This window comes from Ranitomeya imitator, chromosome 2, assembly GCF_032444005.1.
Source record: "Ranitomeya imitator isolate aRanImi1 chromosome 2, aRanImi1.pri, whole genome shotgun sequence".
Classification (NCBI taxonomy): Eukaryota; Metazoa; Chordata; class Amphibia; order Anura; family Dendrobatidae; genus Ranitomeya; species Ranitomeya imitator.
This window is the reverse complement of record NC_091283.1, coordinates 804924129-804945375: the sequence shown is the minus strand read 5'-3', so window position 1 is coordinate 804945375 and position 21247 is coordinate 804924129. Positions and strand designations below refer to the sequence as shown.

The 21247-nt window shown below is 44.0% G+C and overlaps 1 protein-coding gene across 5 annotated transcripts in view; it reads right to left on the bottom strand.

Annotated features, from left to right (window-relative positions):
* Positions 1 to 21247, bottom strand: part of CPEB3 (cytoplasmic polyadenylation element binding protein 3) — a 136891-nt gene that overhangs the window by 8724 nt on the left and 106920 nt on the right. For all 5 annotated transcript variants that reach the window (XM_069753796.1, XM_069753801.1, XM_069753800.1 and 2 more), the window contains 3 exons: positions 16943 to 17061; positions 13451 to 13565; positions 11139 to 11320 (listed from right to left, as the gene is read on the bottom strand). In XM_069753796.1, coding sequence (XP_069609897.1) covers positions 11139 to 11320; positions 13451 to 13565; positions 16943 to 17061 — 416 coding nt within the window. The remainder of the gene's footprint in view (positions 1 to 11138; positions 11321 to 13450; positions 13566 to 16942; positions 17062 to 21247) is intronic.

Below are 21247 nucleotides of genomic sequence, written 5' to 3'. Positions count from 1 at the left end.
TTTTTGAGAAGGTGTGTCCAAACTTTTGGTCTGTATATATATATATATATATATATATATATATATATATATATATATATATATATATATATATATATATATATATATATATATATATATATATATATATATAGCTGGTGGCCTGGATGGAATCCTACCAGAAATGCTGAAGTACAGCCCACCAGAAATACAGGCTGCAATGGTTAAACTCTTCAATATTGTGCTGAGTGCCGGCTACTTCCCTCGTACCTGGAACCAAGGCCTCATCACACCCATCCACAAGAGTGGGGACAGGTATGACCCAGCCAACTACAGAGGCATATGCGTCAGCAGCAACCTGGGAACACTGTTCAACAGTATCCTGAACAAGAGGATCCTCACCTTCCTCACCGAGCACAACGTCCTCAGCAAGAGCCAAGCAGCGTTCATGCCGAACCACCTCACCACTGACCACATCTATACTCTGCACAGCCTCATTCAGAGACACGTCTACAATACAAAGAATGGGAAGATATACGCCTGCTTTGTGGACTTTAAAAAGGCCTTTGATTCAGTGTGGCACCCGGGCTTATTCCTGAAACTGCTGGAGAGTGGAATAGGAGGAAAGACCTACGATGTCATCAAAAGCTCCTACACCGAGAACCGCTGCAGCGTGAGTGTGAACGGCAAAAGAACGGCTTATTTCCAGCACAGCCGCGGAGTCAGACAAGGCTGCAGCCTAAGTCCAACGCTCTTCAACATCTACATCAACGAGCTGGCTACCGCCGTGGAATCCTCCTCAGCACCAGGACTCACCCTCCACGACGCTCAGGTGAAATTCCTGCTGTATGCAGAAGACCTGCTGCTGCTGCTGTCACCGAGAAAGGCCTCCAGGACAACCTGAAAATCCTAGAGAAATTCAGCTCCACCTGGGCTCTACCGGTCAACCTAAAGAAAACCAACACCATGGTGTTCCAGAGGAGAAAGAGAAGATCAGACCAACACCCATCATTTATCCTCAACTGCGACCTCACAGGAACAGACAAATATACCTACCTGGGCCTAGAGATTCACCGGTCAGGGAACTTCAAACAAGCCATAGAGACCCTGAAAGACAAGGCCTGCAAAACCTTCTATGCCATCCGAAGGACACTCTACCATCTGAAGCCACCAGTGAGGGTCTGGCTAAAAATCTTCGACTCCATCATCGCCCCAATCCTCCTGTATGGCAGCGAAGTCTGGGGTCCTCACACCTACCCAGACTGGTCAAAGTGGGATTCCACTCCAACAGAAATATTCCACCTGGAATTCTGCAAGCACCTTCTCCAGGTCCATCGGAGCACCTCCAACAGTGCTTGTCGGGCTGAGCTGGGCAGATTCCCTCTACACCTAACAGTTCTAAAGAGGGCGCTGTCATTCCGGGCTCACCTGCATAGGAGCAATCCAAGCTCCCATCACCATAAAGCCCTGATACATGAAGGTGAAACAGAAAAACCAGAACCCCCGGAACAGCCCAGCCAAACCCAACCGGACCAGAACACCAATCACAACAACGTGACAAAAGCCGGAATCAGGAAGATGGCAGACGAAGGCCAGGAGAGGTGTGTCAGTGACTGGAAGAATGATATCATCAGCTCACAGAAACTGACCATGTATCGGAGCCTACAGAGAGACTACAGACTGGCGCCATATCTGGAGAAACTCCCGGACCCCAGAGACCGCCAGATCCTGAGCCGATATAGACTCAGCGCCCACAGTCTGGCCATCGAATGTGGCCGACACAGGCAGAGCTACAAGCCCAGGGAGGAAAGACTGTGCCAACACTGTGACCAGGAGGCCATAGAGGACGAAACCCACTTCCTGCTACACTGCCCCAAATACTCAGCAGTGAGGGACACTCACTTCAGGAGACTCTCACATCTCTTCCCAGACTTCATCACCATGAAGGAGGAAGAGAAAACATATATCCTGCTGGGAGAAGAAGAGAGAGCGGTGGAGATAGCAGCGTGGTATGTGAGCGAATGCCATAGACTGCGAGAAAGAGAACTATGATGCCATGGACTATAGCCCCCACAATGGATTTGCCCCATCCACCTCCCCTATGCCATGGACTATAGCGCCCACAATGGATCTGCCCCATCCACCTCCCCTATGCCATGGACTATAGCCCCCACAATGGATCTGCCCATCCACCTCCCCTATGCCATGGACTATAGCCCCCACCCTGGATCTGCCTCCATCCACCTCCCCTATGCCATGGTCTATAGCCCCCACAATGGATCTGCCCCCATCCACCTCCCCTATGCCATGGACTATAGCCCCCACAATGGATCTGCCCCCATCCACCTCCCCTATGCCATGGACTATAGCCCCCACAATGGATCTGCCCCCATCCACCTTCCCTACAGCTCCTACCCAACATCCCCACAGTCCCTATCCCTATTGCCTTTATACACTTGCTTTGGCAAAACTGATGTGTATTTGGTCCTGCCAATAAAGCTTCTTTGAATATATATATATATATTATATATATATATATATATATATATATATATATATATATATATATATATATATATATATATATATATATATATATATATAGAAAAAAATTAGAACAGCATCATATTACCAAACTTGTGGTGCAAAGCTTTCCAAACCAAAGTCCAAATGGTTCCAAACATACGAGAAAAAAAGGAAAACAGCACACAAAGAAAATGATTTCCAATCCTTTTTCAAGCAGTGAGTATACAAATGAAGTGGGTATATATAGCTAATACATATGTTTCTTATTAACCATCAATAAAACAATATTCATTTTTCTAACATTAGTGCTAACATACTCTGTATCCTAATAAAGTGCACTGATGCACTTTATTAGGATACAGAGTATGTTAGCACTAATGTTAGAAAAATGAATATTGTTTTATTGATGGTTAATAAGAAACATATGTATTAGCTATATATACCCACTTCATTTGTATACTCACTGCTTGAAAAAGGATTGGAAATCCGAAACGTTGCCACGCCGTCCAGGCATTAAAGCCCACTTTTTTGTATTATTTTCTTTGTGTGCTGTTTTCCTTTTTTTCTCGTATATATATATATATATATATATATATATATATATATATATATATATATATATATATATATATATATATATATATATATATATATATATATATATATATATACAGTACAGACCAAAAGTTTGGACACACCTTCTCATTTAAAGATTTTTCTGTATTTTTATGACTATGAAAATTGTACATTCACACTGAAGGCATCAAAACTATGAATTAACACATGTGGAATTATATACTTAACAAAAAAGTGTGAAACGGGGGGCGTGGCTATGTAGCCGAAGAAGACGGAAGCATCTTAAGAGAGCTCCGTATATCCTGAGATATATCTGCCACAAATACTGATTGGGACCGAGTGGTGCCAACCCGAATCGGAGTCCTACATACCAGAGAGCCCTCTGGATCTTTGGGGGACCGCTACAGACATCCGTGGAGTCGGGAGCCGCAGGAACCGGAGCGGACAGGAGATCCCCGCAGGTGACGGCGGCCATTTTCAGAGCACGCGCCAGGAAGCACAGGACGCGGCGCTGCCCTTTGCTGGAGCTGAGCCCCCTATCATCCCGGAGGCAACGGCGGCTGACCGCGCTGGTGAGAGCAGCGGGGCACCTGCACGTGGGAGCAGAGAGGGAGCATGGAACACGGCGCTGCTCGCTGCTGAATCCCTTTCATCTTGGAAGCAGCGGCGGTGAATGGTGCTGGAGAGTGAGACGGGGAGCTTGCACGCAGGAGCGGTGAGGACTGGCAGGTGTCGGTACGTGCCTGGGGCAGCGGCCATTAATATAGCGCACACCCTGGCAGATAGGGAGTTGCGCTTTTAATTACATCAGCGGTGCTGGGCAGTGAGAGTGTGCCTGAAGAAGTAGGGGTGGTGCAGTGTGGGCCCTGAAAAAGTGGGACCTGCGCCCCCCTGTCGGGTGGACATTGTCCCTACTAGTGCCATAACACTACAGGGATTAACCCCTTTCTAGCTGCTTCCCCGGTGGTAACTGTGAAACTACACAGCCTGCGTGTTACAGTGACTATCTCTGAACTTCCCCATAATTGCCTCTGAGGTCGCTTTGCATAATCTTCTTGTGAACACTCATCATGCAGCACCCTAGAGGAGCTGCAGCCGCTGAAAAATTAAAAAAATATGCCAAGGATGATCCTCCTGATAATGTGCGCAGTCTTAGAAATAACCCCGCACAATCTCAGCGCAAAGGTCGCCCCTCTGATGGTAATGAGGAGAGAGGAGAGGATGAACTGACTCTTAAACAGGCATCAGAACAGTTGATGCAAGCTATATCTCTCACTAGATCATCTCTCACGGAGAAAATAGAAAATGTGCATACTGAGGTGGGGCGCCTGCGACATGACATGCAGGCTATGAGAGGGCGCATCTCAGAGGTTGAAACGAGGGTGTCTCATATAGAGGACACTATCACCCCTATGGAAGCTAAACTGAATAAAGCTGCTGGATCCGTGAATGCCTGGAAGCAAAAGGCAGACGACTTGGAAAATAGGCTGCGCCGCAATAATATCCGAATTATAGGTCTCCCGGAGCGGTCAGAGGGCCAGCAGCCTGAGCAATTTCTGGAGGAATGGCTTAAGTCTTCATTGGGAGATGGATTCTCCTCAACATTTTCAGTGGAGAGGGCCCATAGGGTCCCGACGAGACCTCTCCCTCCTGGAGCCCCTCCGCGACCTTTTCTGGCGCGTCTCCTTAATTGTAGAGACAGAGACACCATCCTTCGCTTGGCGCGACAGAAGGGCCTCATTAAATTCGATAATGCTACCATATCGATCTTTCCAGATTTTTCCATGGAGCTTCAAAAGCAGCGGGCACGATTTATAGATGTCAAGAAACAACTTAGAGAGAAGAACATTGTCTACTCTATGCTTTATCCGGCCCGGCTCCGTATTATTTATAAGGGCTCCTCCTTATTTTTCACAGACCCAGCGGAGGCGATCGAGTGGCTGCGGTCCCGTGTGGGATCGAATGCGGAGGACTCCTGACCTGGGTTCCCTGACTAATGGCAGTATAGATAGAGCTCTCTGTCTGGGTGCAGGAAATGTCAACAATACCGGACACTGAATCCAGTGAGGGTATCCCTTTTTCAATTTGACTGTGGGAGTATGGAAATATACTCCTCTATTGTTCAAGTTTTGTTCAATTTGGTTTTATGTATTAGATTTAGTTGTTTACTAAGTATAGTTGCCGCTAATGCTGACTCTTTGCTCTGTGCAATGCCGCTGAACTACACCCGAATAGTAATGATATGCATTAATTTTCCCTTTGAGATTAAACATGGGGGCTGAAATTATATGTATGACCTGGAACATACGAGGTATAAAGACCCCACGAAAGAAAATTAAGGTGTTTTCGCAGATAAAAAAATACCACCCTCATGTTGTGGCACTAATAGAGACACATTTAACAAGGGACACAGTTCGATGTATGCAGAAATCGTGGGTACAATGGTCCTTGCACACATTCCACACTAGCTACTCTAGAGGGGTTTCTCTGCTGATACACAAGGAGGTCAGATGGGAGGCCAGGGAGGCGAGACGTGATCCAGAAGGCCGTTTCGTTTTTGTGCATGCATTTATTAATTCACGAGAGTATGTGTTGTTGTGCATCTATAATCCTCCTCCTGCTAATGTGTCAATCCTCCGTATGGCTCTAGGCTTCTCCTTAAAATATCCAGAAGCCAAGGTTATTTGTATGGGGGACTTTAACTTAGTTATGAATCAATCCATGGATAGATTGAGACTGGATGACGTAACACCAGGGGACACTTTACCTCAACAACCCTCTCAATTAGCATTGTTTATGAACGGGAGCGGGTGGTTAGATTTATGGAGAATAAATCATCCGGAAGTTAGAGGGTACACCTGCCACTCGTCAACTAGACAATCTCTATCTAGAATAGACTATATATTTGGGTCGAGTGAGTTGGCGTTACGGGTGGATAGCATTGAACATGGTAATCGGGGGATTTCGGACCATAGTCCAATTATTCTAAAACTTAAATATGAGCAATCCGATAATAGTAATAGGTTCTGGAAATTGAATCCCTTTTGGTTGAAATTGATAGACTCTAGTGATAGGACGGTTGATCAGTTAAACGTTTTTACTCTAACACATTCGGAACTCCAAAACTCTGGTTTATTTTGGGATACCCTGAAGGCATACCTGAGAGGATGCTTGTCTTCAACTATTTCCTATATCAAGAGGGTAACGGCGAGGGAGGACGAGGAGATAGAGCAAAGATTAAAAGACTCAGAGGCCACTTATATAGCTAATCAGTCCAGCAGTAATAGAATTGAATGGCTTACTTCCCAGAGACTATATAACCAGCATGCAGATGCTAAGTCAAAACGCAAACTATTTTTTACTCGGCAGTCCTATTTTGAGCTGGGCAATCAAGCCAGCACACTCCTGGCCTTCTTGGTGCGGCAACATAACACCTCCAACACAATATTGCAGATCCGGGCGTCTGATGACTCGTTGGTATCCTCTACTGATAAAATACTTCAGAGCTTTTACGATTACTACATTTTGTTATACAAGTCTAAAAGTGGTCTTGATGTTGATGAATGCTTGGATTATCTATCAGATATAACATTCCCTTTGCTAAGCCCATCTCAACGAGCCCTTATGGAGGCTGAATTCACCCTGGAAGAGGTAGAACATGCAATAGCGGATATGGCTACTGGGAAGGCCCCGGGACCTGATGGGTTCCCCATTGAATTTTACAGGAAATACCGTGATAAATTGGCACCTATATTGCTAAAGGTACTTAGGGGAATATGGGAGGGTGAATCTGTACCTGAAACATTTTATGATGCTAATATTGTCGTGCTCAGGAAGGAAGGGAAGGATCCTCTAGATTGTGGATCATATAGGCCAATTTCTTTGGTGAATGTTGACTATAAAATTTTTACGAAAATTCTAGCTACTAGACTGAATACGATCATATTGGATCTCATACACCCAGATCAAACTGGTTTTATGCCCGGGAAAAATACCTCTATTAATATCAGGCGGGTGCAATCAGTTATTCAATATAGTTCACTAGAACCGGACAATAAGTGGGCATTGGCTTCGCTGGACGCAGCCAAGGCTTTTGATTCCCTCGAGTGGTCTTTTCTAATTGCATGTCTACGGAAATATGGGTTTGGGAATAAATTTCTGAGAGGGATAGGTACATTATATGCGAAGCCTGGGGCGCGAATGGTGGTAAACGGCTCTGTGTCTGCACCATTTTCTCTGCATAGGGGAACTCGCCAGGGATGCCCTCTCTCCCCAGCTTTATTTGCCTTGGCAATAGAAGCCTTGGCAATACGGATGAGGTCCTCTGTAGATATTAAAGGGATACATATTGCTGATCGGGTGGACACTATAGGTCTTTATGCTGATGATATGGTGGTGTTTATGGACCAGACAGAAGATACATTACCAAAAGTAATAACGATGATTGATAAATTTAGTAAATTTTCTGGCCTATGTATAAATTGGGACAAGTCTGCTCTGATGCCTCTCTCTCATACCCCAATGCCAAGCCTTGAAACCCTCTCGCTGCTGCCCATTGTCTCCAATTTTAAGTACCTCGGGATACATATGACTCAGCGCAGTCACCTAGATTTACATCTCAATATATATCCACTAATTGACGTGGTTAAATCTAAATATGCTACCTGGGACAAGCTCCCGCTATCTGTAGCTGGTCGTATCAACCTGATCAAAATGATTTTACTCCCAAAATTGAGCTACTGTTTTCAACATAGTGCCGTTTTAATACCTAAATCTTTCTTTGCAACCCTAAACTCCCTTACTACATCCTTCATATGGGGGAAGGCTAGACCTAAACTTAAATTATCCACCCTGCAGAGACCCAAACAGGGGGGCGGGGCGGCTTTGCCGGACTTCTATCTGTATTACCTTGCTGGGCAGGCCAAAATGATAAGTGAGTGGATGCCCGGGAAATCTCTTCCCAACTCTGAAAGCCATATATTACATTCAGCTAAAGTTGATTGCCCGATGGGTTTTTTAGAGATGGAGAAAATTGCTGTCCCTCGTTTGCTTCCTTTGCTCCGCCTGGCACGATCAATATGGAGACAAATTAAAAAAGTGACACAATATGTCGATATAGCAGCAGAAATGCCGTTATGGAACAATAGTTACTTTCCGGGATTATTGGGTCACCCGTCTACCGAATTTTGGATATCACATGGCGTTCTCACGGTGAGCAATATACATAGCCAGGGGGTTTTTGTTTCTTTTGAACAATTACAAAATACTCATAATATACCGAAGTCTCAATTTTTCCGCTACCTGCAACTAAGATCTGCCTTCCAATCACATATACGAAACACGGGTGCGGGTAGAGCTATTTCAACTCTGCCGTTAATAGGAATTCTTAACTCACAGGGCCCCCAGGGACTCATTTCCTCTCTATACACCTACCTGATATCCATAGGTGAAGAATCTGCCATAGATTCAATTAAGGGAAAGTGGGGGAGACTTCTTCCGGATACACTGGGAGAAGAATGGGATGAAATCTTGGAATCTCCAACTAAGGTCTCCCCATCAATCAATAATAAGATGATCCAACTGTATATAATCTATCAATCTTATTTGACCCCGACTCGTCTTTTTAAAATGGGCCGTCTTCATTCATCAGACTGCTTGAGGTGTCACTCTGGTGACGCAGATTTTATCCATATGATATGGAAGTGTCCTGTTATTTTTCAATATTGGAGAGAAGTGACGGTACTATTGACATCTTTGGTGTCGATCCCTGTTCCACTTGAGCCACTGGTATGTTTGTTTGGAGTATGGGAGGCGGAGGCTTGGGATCACCACACGGGAATATTTCTGAGGGAATCACTGTTTATGGCACGAAAGGTGTTGGCGCTGCGTTGGATGGGAGGTTCTGGTCCATCTCTTAGAGCATGGGTTGACTTAGTAAACTCAATTATTCCGTATGAGCGGACGCTATATCAGAATAGGGGTTGTCCAACTAAATTTGAGAAGATATGGGGAAGATGGAATTCATCCTGTCATACTATATAAGTTAAAAGGACTCAATATACGCATAAGAAAAGGGTGTATGATTCTCTAGACACTATTTACCAACAGAGCGGGTTTTATTTAGAACTCTTTTTCGTAAGCGGCATTACGTTAGTATTAGAGGCTTTATTAGAAGTTAATGTAGTTACAGTTAAGGTTTAAAATAAGGCATTAATGATTAACATGCACAATTTATTATCCTTATAATATCTTATACATGGCTATGTATGGTGATTTCCTGTAATCAATGGATAATGATAAATACAAACAAAATGTGTATGATCTTTCCTGAATTCAATAAACGAATTTAAAAAAAAAGTGTGAAACAACTGAAAATATGTCTTATATTCTAGGTTCTTCAAAGTAGCCACCTTTTGCTTTGATGACTGCTTTGCACACTCTTGGCATTCTCATGATGAGCTTCAAGAGGTAGTCACCGGGAATGGTCTTCCAACAATCGTGAAGGAGTTCCCAGAGATGCTTAGGACTTGTTGGCCCTTTTGCCTTCACTCTGGGGTCCAGCTCACAACAAACCATCTCGATTGGGTTCAGGTCTGGTGACTGTGGAGGCCAGGTCATCTGGTGTAGCACCCCATCACTCTCCTTCTTGGTCAAATAGCCCTTACACAGCCTGGAGGTGTGTTTGGGGTCATTGTCCTGTTGAAAAATAAATGATGGTCCAACTAAACGCCAACCAGATGGAATAGCATGCCACTGCAAGATGCTGTGGTAGCCATGCTGGTTCAGTATGCCTTCAATTTTGAATAAATCCCCAACAGTGTCACCAGCAAAGCACCCCCACACCATCACACCTCCTCCTCCATGCTTCACGGTGGGAACCAGGCATGTAGAGTCCATCCGTTCACCTTTTCTGCGTCGCACAAAGACACAGTGGTTGGAACCAAAGATCTCAAATTTGGACTCATCAGACCAAAGCACAGATTTCCACTGGTCTGTCTAGTCCTTGGGTTCCTTAGCCCAAACAAGTCTCTTCTGCTTGTTGCCTGTCCTTAGCAGTGGTTTCCTAGCAGCTATTTTACCATGAAGGCCTGCTGCACAAAGTCTCCTCTTAACAGTTGTTGTAGAGATGTGTCTGCTGCTAAAACTCTGTGTGGCATTGACCTGGTCTCTAATCTGAGCTGCTGTTAACCTGCGATTTCTGAGGCTGGTGACTCGGATAAATGTATCCTCAGAAGCAGAGGTGACTCTTGGTCTTCCTATCCTGGGGCGGTCCTCATGTGAGCCAGTTTCTTTGTAGCGGTTGATGGTTTTTGCCACTGCACTTGGAGACACTTTCAAAGTTTTCCCAATTTTTCGGACTGACTGACCTTCATTTCTTATAGTAATGATGGCCACTCGATTTTCTTTACTTAGCTGCTTTTTTTCTTGCCATAATACAAATTCTAACAGTCTACTCAGTAGGACTATCAGCTGTGTATCCACCAGACTTCTGCACAACACAACTGATGGTCCCAACCCCATTTATAAGGCAAGAAATCCCACTTATTAAACCTGACAGGGCACACCTGTGAAGTGAAAACCATTCCCGGTGACTACCTCTTGAAGCTCATCAAGAGAATGCCAAGCATGTGCAAAGCAGTCATCAAAGCAAAAGGTGGCTACTTTGAAGAACCTAGATTATATGACATTATTTCAGTTGTTTCACACTTTTTTGTGAAGTATATAATTCCACATATGTTAATTCCTAGTTTTGATGCCTTCAGTGTGAATGTACAATTTTCATAGTCATGAAAACACAGAAAAATCTCTAAATGAGAAGGTGTGTCCAAACTTTTGGTCTGTAATCATCTAAAAATCTAAATATATATATATATATATATATATATATATATATATATATATATATATATATATATATATATACACACACACACACACACACACACACACACACATATACACACACACACACATATACACACACACACATACACTCCCCTGATAGGAGTACAATACCGTAGTTATATCGCTAACCCGTAATAAGGAATCTGGCTTACCCTTTTGTCGATATCATTGTGTTGCAGCTGAACGAAGCGAGCGCTGATCGCGGCGATGTAGCTTTGTTGATTAGAAAATGCCACCCGCCCGGCACCTTTTGGGTATTTCAATTCAGGATCAGTATCGATGCCAGCATAGCACACGCCACCGTACAGGCGATCCATGATCATAGCCAACTCAACTAAAGAAAAGAAAAGAAAAATGATATACCATGGCTGGTCTATCCTAAATATACCAAGACGGACAATCATTTAGAAGATTCGCACAGCAGATCCCAATGATCGGGTAAGAAACGGCGCTCAGTGGAGGACAAACTTTAGCGACCTCTAGTGGAAATGGACAAGTACTGCGCTGTCATTAAAACAGGCATAATGGTTAAAAAAAAATAACTGCAGGGTGGAACAGTTTCTGAGATGGATGCAAAAAAATTATAAAAATCTGATTTTTTATTTTATTTTTTACACGGCAACTGGCAAAATTTCCAGCTGAAACTACCATACCCAGCCTGCCATGACTTTTGCAGACCGTCAGGTAATACGCGGCTGTCCGGTGGAATTCATTGGTGCCTCCACCCCAGCAGCCGAGCGCTCATGTAACCAAAGACGTTTGCCGCCTGCCATTACCAAATTCAGGATTTTTATTGCTACAGCAATAACGACAGAAAACAATCCTCGCCGCCTGCCAAGGATAAATGAGGCAGGATATGAAGCGCGTTCATAGCGAAAATGCAGTTTTGTTGATTTTTACATTTAGACGTTATTACTCCCCAGACACCTATAATGACTAATATCGTAAACTCTGCGCTGTGGAGCGGGAGAAGGTCGTGTTTGGCCAGATAGGTGGAGAAGCGGCCAAAGTAGTAAAATAAAAGAATATCAAGATGCAAGAAGTGGAGCGCCCCTTGTATCAGCAGTTCTTATGAAAATGCAGTGCGCCGTTCCTCAGTTGTTCCTCCGAGAAATGTATAAATATATTGGCCAGTGGGTGCTCTCAGTTAGTGGGGGGGGGGGGGGATGTCCCTTCACCTTCTGGCAGCACTGATTGGACAGCGTCAGTGTCCACACCACTGAGGAGAATGGTAACACCCTGTTAATGTATTCGTCCATTTCCTGTAGGAATAACAGAGGAACGGCACATCCATTTTTAGAACAAAAGATGGTGTATCCACAGGCTGTTAACCTGGTAAATGCCACTGTCAATCTCTTTGGAAGCGCACCGGAAATCCCTCCTATCGGTGACCCAGTCACATGATAGTGGGTCACCGATGGGTCTATCGTTATCATAGCTGGATTGATATGAGTGCCGCCCGGTGGTCGAAGCTCATAGCAAGTGAGCATTTCTGCTACATACAGGCGATCTGCAAAAAAAAGTCACCCCCCCTTTAGCCCCATTCAAAACAAAACAATAAAAAAATAGCAATACACTGAGAATTCACTGATGTCTCCTGTAGTCTCAAAGACTGACAAACAGGAAGACAGGAAAACTTTTTCTTCTCATCTATAGCCAGGATTAGTGTAAATGTTTCCTGCAGCATGTGGCCGCTGTCATATAGAAGCAGAGTTATAAGGAAATATTCAGATTGCAATTTCTAGGCCCGATTACAACAAAATCATTAAAAATGAAAAAAAAAAAAAAAAAGTTCTGTGACTTACAAGAAAAAAATTACAGAGCTTTGCCACGATTCTGTGCAAAAAAAAGAAAATGCCATCTGCGTTTCGATGTACCCCAATAGTGACATAGGGTGGGACGGGATAGGAAACAATTCTATTTTTTCCAAAAATGTCCCAATTTTTTCCACAGACATCCATATCTTTTATTGCAGGTGCCCAAGAGAAAATGCCTTTAACGCGGTCCTCTCGGTTGGTGCTGCTAATGGATCCATCTAGGACTTTCCCAGGGATGTTAATGCAAACTATGAACAGTCAGAAAACATTTAAAGGGACACTGTCACCTGGATTTGGAGGGAACAATCTTCAGCCATGGAGGCGGGGTTTTTGGGTGTTTGATTCACCCTTTCCTTACCCGCTGGCTGCATTCTGGCTGCAATATTGGATTGAAGTTCATTTTCTGTCCTCTGTAGTAGACGCCTGCACGTGGCAATCTTGCCTTGCACAGGAGTGTACTATGGAGGACAGAGAATGAACTTCAATCCAATATTGCAGCCAGCATGCAGCCAGCGGGTAAGGAAAGGGTGAATCAAACACCCAATAACCCCGCCTCCATGGCTGAAGATTGTTCCCTCCAAATCCAGGCGGAACGCCAATGTGAACGTAGCCTAAGTGAGTGTTTTGAGCTACAAGGCTCGTCTTACCAGCTCGCAAAGGTCGTGGAACACCTCCAACAAATATGGTTTTCCTTGGATCTAAAGGTTGAGAGCCATCCATGACAAAGTCGCTGTCACTCAGATTCCAGGGTCTAATCTGGACCTGCATGGAAGAAGAATGTCCAAGCTGTAATCGAAGACTCATTAGAAGCCATCATCAGTGTTTAAATTGGGTTTTTATGCTACATATATTTTTATAAAACATTTTGGATTTGTTTTCATATCACGAGCTTTATTAAAGAAAAAAAAAAAAAAAATTAATAGTCTGGCAGTTTTCACCTTGGCTACTGGAGCTTTCTTGTTAGACCCATACTTACTGTACATTCCTTTCAGGAAGAGTTTTCAGCAGGTTCCTTATCGGTCAGTCCTGCCACTGCTGATAACACCTCTATACACAGGGATAGCACAGGACCCGCCAATCACAATAGGCCATGTCACAGCTGACCCTGCCCCCTTCCTATCACAATGACCTCTGCACACGCTCATTAGATGTTTAAATACAAAAGATAGGGTGTGAGTCTATTGCTGCTATTGTACATGTGGCTTTTCTGAAAGAACAGGATGTAGAGTCGGTGGCCACTGTGAAAATTGCAAACGACCCAGTTTAAATTTTTTAGTATGTCGTAGTACGAAAAAAAAAGGTAAAATATCTTTTAAAAAAAAATGATGTCTATCTCTCTCCCTCATGAAAGACTTCCGTCTTTCTGTCATTCTGTCTGTCTGTCACAGATATTCATTGGTCGCGGCCTCGGTCTGTCATGGAAATCCAAGTCGCTGATTGGTCACGGCAAAACAGCCGCGACCAATCAGCGACAGGCACAGTCCGAAAGAAAATAGCAGCTCCTTATTCCCCGCAGTCAGTGCCCGGCGCCCGCATATTCCCCTCCGGTCAACGCTCACACAGGGTTAATGCCGGCAGTAACGGACCGCGTTATGCCGCAGGTAACGCACTCTGTAACTGCTGCTATTAACCCTGTGTGCCCCCAACTTTTACTATTGATGCTGCCTATGCGGCATCAATAGTAAAAAAAATGTAATGTTCAAAATAATAAAAAAACAAAAAAACCTGCTATTCTCACCCTCCGTCGTCCACCGAGCAGCTCGCGCCTGCCTCCACCTTCCGTTCCCAGGATGCATTGCGAAATTACCCAGAAGACTTAGCGGTCTCACGAGACTGCTAAGTCATCTGGGTAATTTCGCAATGCATCCTGGGAACGGAAGATGGCGGCAGCCGCACGCCTATCACCAGAGCTTCGGTGGATCCTAGGGGGTGAGTATATAACTTTTTTATTTTATTTATTTATTTATTTTTTAACAGGGATATGGTGCCCACACTGCTGTATACTATGTGGGCTGTGTTACATACCGCGTAGCTGCTATATACTACATGGGCAGTGTGATATACTACGTCGCTGGGCAATATACTACGTGACTGGGCAATATACTACATGGACATGCATATTCTAGAATACCCGATGCGTTAGAATCGGGCCACCATCTAGTATAATAATAATATATATACACATATATACATACATACACACACACACACACACAATAGATGATGGCCCGATTCGAACGCATCGGGTATTCTAGAATATGTATGTATGTCGCTCCTAGCACAAGTGGTATATAACAGACAGCCACGTAGTATATAGCACAGCCCACGCAGTATAAAAAACACAGCCCACGCAGTATCTAACACAGCCCACGCAGTATCTAACACAGCCCACGCAGTATCTAACACAGCCCACGCAGTATCTAACACAGCCCACGCAGTATCTAACACAGCCCACGCAGTATCTAACACAGCCCACGCAGTATCTAACACAGCCCACGCAGTATCTAACACAGCCCACGCAGTATCTAACACAGCCCACGCAGTATATAACACAGCCCACGCAGTATATAACACAGCTATATATTTTTTATTTATTTATATTGTTTAAACCAGGTTTTTGTGCAAAAAAACAAAAGAAATAGGTAAGAAAAATATTTTATTTTATTTATTTATTATTTTTATACAAAACCCTGGTTTAAACCATAAATAATTTTTGGATGGCTTTCCTTTACGCCTTGCAAAGATCACCATCCTTGACCTTCTGTAGGGAGAAAAGCAAGCAGCCATACAGGTCTTGATATATGGGGTAGATCAACGCCAACAGAATTCTTACAATGTCTTGTCATTCATAGAAATGACGTGTACTTAACCAATCCTTCTTCAGTGGTGCATGACTGACTGGGCCGTGTCTGACTGACTGGGCCGTGTCTGACTGACTGGGCCGTGTCTGACTGACTGGGCCGTGTCTGACTGACTGGGCCGTGTCTGACTGACTGGGCCGTGTCTGACTGACTGGGCCGTGTCTGACTGACTGGGCCGTGTCTGACTGACTGGGCCGTGTCTGACTGACTGGGCCGTGTCTGACTGACTGGGCCGTGTCTGACTGACTGGGCCGTGTCTGACTGACTGGGCCGTGTCTGACTGACTGGGCCGTGTCTGACTGACTGGGCCGTGTCTGACTGACTGGGCCGTGTCTGACTGACTGGGCCGTGTCTGACTGACTGGGCCGTGTCTGAATGGGTCTTCACTTGTTTTCAGTAAAGCCCTAAAACCACATAAACGAGCTGAATTTACAAACTGTCTTATAGGGGGTTGGCCACTTTATGTTCATCCTATCAGATGTCTTGGGTATGTGATTTAGTGGCACTTACTAATTACAGGTTCTCCTCCAGCACTCTCCTGTTTGCAAAATGGCCTCTGATGGACTGGCTTAAGACCAGACCTGTCTAGCTCCACCTGAAAAACAGCTTTCCGATGTGTTCTAACATATTGTACAATGTGCGCCACTGTATACTAGATCCAACCAAAAAGATTCACAGAACTCTGGTCTAGCGGCCAATTCAGCAGTCCATGGCCACCGGACTAGATCCCCAAGAATCTTCAAGCCTTGCATGCACGAGCTGCAAACCTAATGAGGTCACAGAGGACTAGTAATCAAAACAGGCGCAACAGTTGCCCCTGGAAGCAGGAGGGTCGCAGGACTCTTGTCTAGGGGAGAACACTACCGATGTGCCGGCTGGACCTGAGTCAAGTGAAACTTTTTGCTCAACTCTACTGAATACCCAACCAACGATCAACCAAATGGAGAATAAGAGATCACACTGACCTCTGCCAGGTGAATAGAGCCCCATGGTCAGGACTGACGTTATATGGCAGGGACTCTACTAGCGTCAATGACAAAATAAGAACACAATTGGAATATAGAGTAATCTATCAGACGTTATTACCACCCTAAGAAGGACTCTGTCCATTTTGCCATTATATAATCTAGTGTGATCAGGTTGTAGGAGGACCTGTTCGCATGCCCCTTGTAAAATTTATGGGGTAAATTATTATTTTTTTTTTTCAGAACTTTTCACGAGCCTAATGGGGATTGGAATAGATGTGCCCGCTCTATGAATGTGGGTGATATTGCTTACGGGTTTGTCCTTGATGGTGGGGCTGGAGACACACAGGTACAACTTGCCGTCTTCCTCCAAGCAGGCGTCTATCAGGGATTGCACAGAACTTTCCTCTTGAAAGAGCAGGAAGGCATAACCTTTAAAAAGAGCAAAAACAGCCAACGTCAGGGCCGGTCGTCATAACCACACGGCACTATTAATAGAACAATCCAATTTTCCGGCACATAAGCATCGCCGCTGCTGCCCTCTGAGGAACAAATCCTTTAAACCTTGGGCAGGAAATACCTACCTTTTTTCACACTATATACTGCATTAAAGCATTAAACATTTAATATAAAGAGTCCTTTGATTTCTTAGTTTTTCCTCCAGGGAATACAGAACTGCGGCAGTATTTTGCAAAAGAAATAGACTTTGTAAAAGAAAACCCGACGACTTAAAGAGCTTATGAATTTTTAAAGGGAATCGGTCACCTTGAAAATGCTGTGCAATCCCAAGGCTGCAATTATCCAGAAGAAACTGCGCTAATTTATATTTAGTTTTATGGGAGAGGATTCAGAATAACATGAATTTTATAAATGTAAATTGCTGCAGATTTTGGGATTAGGAGTCCAGTGGGTGGTCCTACTCAAGGATCATCAGTCAGAGGGAGAGTTTGCACCACCTTCTGGACTCCTGAAGCTCAAAAGGAGCAGAGATTTGATTAAATAACTTACAAGATATTTTAAATATTGTAACACAAATCTATATTATCAATCTCCTGAGCCCATTCAGCTCTTCCAGGTTAGACACCAAGTGTGACAGGTTCGGTTTAGGTTATGTTAATAAAATTAATGACGGTTGTCATTAGGTGGATCACAGGCTCTACAGGTTAAGGCTACGGTCACACAACCATATATTCTCATACGAGAGAATCGGCTCGTTTATGTAAATGACGCGCTTATAATAATGTGCTCACATTCTCTAAAGTAAGAAGATGGAGAGAAAAAGGTCTCCATCTTCTCCATTGTGGCAGCCCATGGAAATTGGACTGAACTCAGATGCAATACAAGTGCAAACTGAGGTTTTCCACAGACTCATTGACTTGCAAAGTCGAGTGTGAGCCAAACAATGGATCAAACTCTGACGTGCAGAGATTTTGCTCTGTCTGGAGGAAAAAAAAAAAAAAAATCGGACATGTGTGTGACCCGATAGCATAACATTGGTATGAGTGCGATCCAATGTTCTGCTGGTCATCTTCACGAGCCCCAAGAACGTGGATTAGGTCATATTCATTCCTTCTGAAAATTTCTCTCACTTGTTTTCAAATTATTATGCATCTCAAATAGTACTGATTATTGCCAGAAAATAAATCTACAATTTTGCATATTGAAGACAAACATGGCAAATTTCATGGGATCCGAAATGAGACTTGGCATCTCCGTAACAGAAATTGACATGCTGCGTGGATGAGTCGTAAACCTGCGTGGATGAGTTTACGTAGCGTCAAATAGAAGCACAGTGAGCGTGGGAGGTCTATGAATCCCATCCAGTGTACTTGTGTCGTAGAACGCAGGGTTTGGACACAGTGCAGATGGGCTGGGTTCAAAACGCTATGGTTTCTAATCGTGGGCATGTACCCTATGAGAGAGACCATTGGGTGCGGCCGGCCAAATCTTCACCCATGTGATGGTCCATGGGTGCACGATTAAGATACATCAGGACAAGGGCTACCATACGCCCAGCAGCACCATATGGTCTGATCCTAAGGGATGTGGGGACCGACAGAGAGGGTCTCCAAGATAGCCCTTATTACGTGTCCAGGTGAATTCCAATGGGCAGGACTGTGCCCTTAAATTAAAGTGCAATGCCTGGCTGTTTCTGCACTAATGCTAGTACACAAGACTTTTGCCAGCTGCAACCCACTCCTCTGGTGGCCAATAGCCACATGACTGTGGCTACCAAAGAAAGGTGTCAGGACACAGAGCACATCACTGAATACATTGTGAATGGGGCTGTGCAGGTGTAGACCGGTCGGAGCGCTCATGGTGACCATAGTCCATCACCCAAACCTGAGTGTCAGAACTGGACCATGGAGCCTGGGGAATCATGTTTTTGTTCACATCATGAGGTCCGCTGGGCGTATGTGTGTCACTTAGCTGAAGAAGAGGTGGTACCAGCATGGACAATAAGAAGAGGGCAACACAGAAGAGGTAGTCGGGTGCTCTGGGCAATGTACGACTGAGACTTGAAATTTACGTGGATCTTACGTTGACACGTACCACCTACCTAAACATTATCCAGCCCAAGTACCCCTATTATGGCAGCAGAATTGCCTCTTTCAACAAGATAATGTCCCTACCACACTGCAAAAATAGATCAGGAATGGTTTGAGGACCATGACAAGGTGATGCCTTGGGCTCAAAATTTCCCAGATCTCAATCTAATCTATCATCTGTAGGATGAGCTGGAAGAACATATCCAATCCATGGAGGCTGCACCTTCCAGGACTAGGGTTCAGTCACACGGCAGTGATTTTTCTTCTATGCAAAAAGAAAAATGTTTGCATTTCATTAGAGCTTTTGATCAGAGTTTGGTTATCAGTTTTTAATATATAGATGGATGGAAGGATGGATAGAAATTTTTTCAAGCTTCTCTTATTAAATGCAAAAAAGAAAAATAGGACCCGCACACCTTTATGCACAGGTGCACAAATACGCTATGTGGCCAAAATACCAACATATACGGTACATACACAATTTTTCTTTTCTATGTGTAGCACATATCGGGGGAGGGGGATGTGGCCCCTCCATCTTTACCATGCCTGGATTCCTTTTCACTCCCCATTCACACGAGTCTGGTCAGGCACATGGAGGGGTAGGACATATAATGGTTAGGGACCATCCATATTAAAAGGTCACCTTGACGTGGTTGGATGGCTTTTGCGCTCTTTGATCAAAAACCGCTAAAGTACTTTACGTTTTTAACTTTTACAGCAATATTGGAGTTCACGGTATGCTGTACATATCCTATTAACCGGTCTGTGAACAAAATATGCACAAGGATGGCATCAGAATACTGTCCGATTTCTTTGATTGATCCACAGACTTGCATTGGGGAGTTTGATGTGACAAAGTATCGATGCTTTTGTACAGACCACTTGGTCCGATGAAAGAAAAAAAAAAACGGATTTGTGATCTACCCCATATAGGTACGAGCACCATCTGAGAAAAATACAGATGGCACGTGTATGAGAAAAACTGATGTCTAAATGAGCTTCAATTGAACTTTACTCATCCTCCCAGGGTCCAGCACCGAGTCTCTGCCACTGCTCCTTGTGTCTGTTATTGTCTGCAGTGCCGACTCCAAGTCGACAGTGCTGCAGCCAATCACCAAGCTTGGTGGCTGCACAAGCCACTCAGAGCTGCTTATCTCACTGATTGGCTGCAGTCCTGTCAACCTGATGTCAGCGCTGCAGACAATGACAGTCAACAGGACTAGCAGCAGAGACTTCAATCTGGACCCGGGGAGGGTATTTTGAAAAAATAAAAATAAAACTGTGCTTTATGCAAAAGGTAGCCATGGAACAGGAGTTACCAAAACTGGAAAACCCCTACACAAAATGTGTAGTTTCTATAGAAATAGTTTGATTTTCCTCTTAGCTGGAGAGGGCATATACCGGTAACACAACAAACAAAAAAAAAAAAAACACAACAAAACTAAACTAATAAAAAACAAAATCTAGCTATAGAAAAATTTGAAGTCTTGTGCTTGGTTTTGGATTCACCCATTTCTCTACACAGGAAGAGTTTAACACATATAGAGCTGGCGTTACCCGGAGTCACCTTGAACACAAAGATATCAGAATGCCAAGTGTCACAGATGATGAGGCGCGCTCTCATTTACCGTCTAAAGGCTTGCGGGCTTAATGAGTCAAATGAATGACATTAAAATGCCATTTATAGACTCGTTTAGGACCGAACGGTTCTCGTTGTGCAAGAATTAGGCAGAAGGGACGTGAAAATGACAATCACATCTCAAGAACACAAAGAGAAAGGGTCATTCGGCTCGATTCATCACAGACACTGTCTTCTGGTGCTCGCTGACATTTTTTTGTGTCAAATTCTTCAAAACAGTGCACACCATTCATAAATTTGGCACGAAAAAAAAAAGTCCTTTTTTTTTTTTTTTTTTCATTAGACAGTTTTTCCAACACTCAAAGTTAAAAAAGTGCACCAAACTTAAAAAGTGGGGTAAAAAGTACAGAAAATAAGGCCACTAAAAAAGGAGGAAAAGAGGAGAGACAGAAATGATGAATCCATCGATTGTATATAAGAGTGGAATATA